General features: G+C 36.1%; 1 protein-coding gene across 1 annotated transcript; it reads left to right on the top strand.

The window, feature by feature from the left end:
* The first annotated feature begins 291 nt into the window (after positions 1 to 291).
* LOC114540684 lies at positions 292 to 2175 on the top strand. The gene has a single exon (XM_028560808.1). The coding sequence runs from the start codon at positions 629 to 631 to the stop codon at positions 1946 to 1948; it is 1320 nt and encodes a 439-aa protein (XP_028416609.1). The 5' UTR covers positions 292 to 628; the 3' UTR covers positions 1949 to 2175.
* The last annotated feature ends 386 nt before the right edge of the window (positions 2176 to 2561 follow it).

Here is a 2561-nt window from a genome sequence, read left to right as displayed (position 1 = left end):
CATTAGTTCTGTTCAAGAGGTCACGAAATAACAGTTCTTTCAGCGATATTGCACGTTGCGGAAAGTTGCAATCGAACAGTTTTTTCCCCTGAACTGTGAGAATTAAGGCGGATTTCCACTTACAGCGAAATCGTTCACTAGCGAGATATTTGCATATTTTCTTTTGAATTGGGAACAGTCAAGTCGAACTAATTTTTTTATACTGTTAAAATTCAAAAGAAAATATGCAAATATTTCGCTAGCGAACGATTTCGCTGTAAGTGGAAATCCGCCTTTAGACCGAAGCGACCACTTAATTTACCAACCACAATTGAACACAAAATCAAGCCAAAAATATCGTTCAAAATTCCGCCTTGTTAAAACCCGCTTTAACCAAAAATTTGACTATACAAACTTTCGCTGTACGTTGAAACTTGATTTTTGGTACTAACATGGCAAGTGTTGAGTCAATAACTCAAGGTTTTCTGTCTACAGTCTGCGTATATCTTGTATACAAGATTCTGAAATACTTCACTAGCGAAGGAAACAGCAAATTGCCAGCAACCTTTCGTTCAAACCAACGTCGACTTGGGGCGCTCGAAGAAGTCCTAGATATTCTTTCCACGGAAAAATCTGGTGCATCGAATATATGCTTGGCGATATCCATAGCATCGAAACAGAGCTTGGTACTTCAACACGTTACATAACAACAACGACGAATGGTGATAAATATTTTGAAATCAAGGAAATATGTGAAGTCATTGGAATGTTAGATATCACCACTTCCGATGTAAAGGCTTCGGACTGGCAAGATGTCTGGTTTGAATATACAGCAAAACAGAGAGGAAATGGTCTGTTATGGCGAGTTGTGATTTTGCGAGAGGAATTCCTATCTGATACTCGAAAATATGTAAATACATTAATGTTTAAATTTAACCATTCAAGTATCGACGGCGTGTCTACTGTCAAGTTTTGCAAGCTGTTCCTTAATACAATGAACGAACTCGCGAACGCTACTAGCAGTGTTGATCAGGAAATCCCCAGTCTTGATTTGCTGCCACAATTTCATGAGATTGTTACTCGACATCGAATTTGGCATTCATTGTATAATTTGCTGCTAACCTATTGCGGTCTGCGACAGATATTGAAAGTTCTTATGAAAAAAATTATAACTCGCCAAAGGGGAAAGAAGCCGAATAATCCATATCACAAACAATTCCCACCAAATCCAGAAGTGTCTAAATTATCCGTGCCATGCCGGTTGAATATAAAAGTATTTAGTGAGAAGCAATCGAGTGACATTATACAAACTTGCAAAGCAAATAATTGCACAGTAACTGGAGCTATCACGGCAGCGGCACATTTGGCGTTTTCTAGACTTATGGAACATGGAAACCCTAAAGATACGGAGATAGATTTCTCGTTTCCTATCAATGCCCTGCGCTTTTGTGATCCAAAACCAGACAAGGATTACTTACGGTATTTTGTGTACATGCAGAATGGTTGTTATATGAATTACGCACCAGATGATGATGGCGAATTTTGGAAATTAGCCAAAGAAACTACCGAGGAGATCAAATCTTATGTGAAGAAAGAAAGATATATAACTGAAGAGACTGTAGTCAGTGGAGTAATGGAACCAATAGAAATAATCAGCCCATTTATCACCGGCAAGCTAATTCCCAAATGCCCCTGCAATTTAATATCAAGTATGGGGTCTTTTAATATTGGTGGACAGCAAAACGTGACTTATAAACTAAATGAATGTTTCATAAACGACCTTATCCATGATGCCACCTGTACATTTTCTCATTATATTTACACCATTAACGGCAAAATGACCTGGGAAATTGTCAGTAATGTAACAGTAGATGATGAACACGCTGAGATATTTGCAAATCATTGTTACGATAAACTTACTGAACTGACTAGTAGCAGTGGTCCAGATAAAAGTGAAGAAGAAATTTAATCTACTACTCTACATGTTACAAACCACCTTTAACGGCTGGCATTTCCATGAATATGAATTAATATTGTTGCATGAAGACAATTTTATCAATATAAGCTTATCGCGAACATCATTGGCTGTAATGACGAAAATTCTTAACAATTTGCTTATTTGTCAAATTTTATCTTATAATAGTATACGCGGCACTGTTGAAAAGCAAACTTGTGTTTAATTAATTAGTAACATAAGTATAATTGTAAATATTTAAGGTTGTATTCATTTAATTGCATGTAAGTCCTGAAGAGTAATACCGTGTTTAAACAAAGTTGAGTTGATACTCAACTCAAGCCATAAAGTTTGTGATTTTCCCTCATGTCCGGTTTCAAGAATGTACAGTTCTTACAATATCTTATATATTTTATAGATTTCTCCCAGGGCGTTAAATGTAAATAATTACAATTTCTCATATGAAGATTCATACAAAAAAAGTTATTATTTCTTCTTTAACACGAACAAGGTAAACGACTTTTGTAACATGGCTAGAAATTTAATACACTATGGCGGAGAAGCATGCGCATTGGGTACTTAGAAATCAATCCAAGATGGCGGCTTTAGTATAGAATTTTATTCTATT

Source organism: Dendronephthya gigantea, unplaced genomic scaffold, assembly GCF_004324835.1.
Source record: "Dendronephthya gigantea isolate DGI-Jeju-01 unplaced genomic scaffold, DenGig_1.0 000247F, whole genome shotgun sequence".
NCBI classification, from domain to species: domain Eukaryota; kingdom Metazoa; phylum Cnidaria; class Anthozoa; order Malacalcyonacea; family Nephtheidae; genus Dendronephthya; species Dendronephthya gigantea.
This window is presented reverse-complemented; position numbering and strand designations above follow the sequence as displayed.

What these genes read in the sequence shown, in the direction of transcription:
- LOC114540684 (XM_028560808.1), top strand. Translation starts at nt 629, where the DNA reads ATGCTTGGCGATATCCATAGCATCGAAACAGAGCTTGGTACTTCAACA.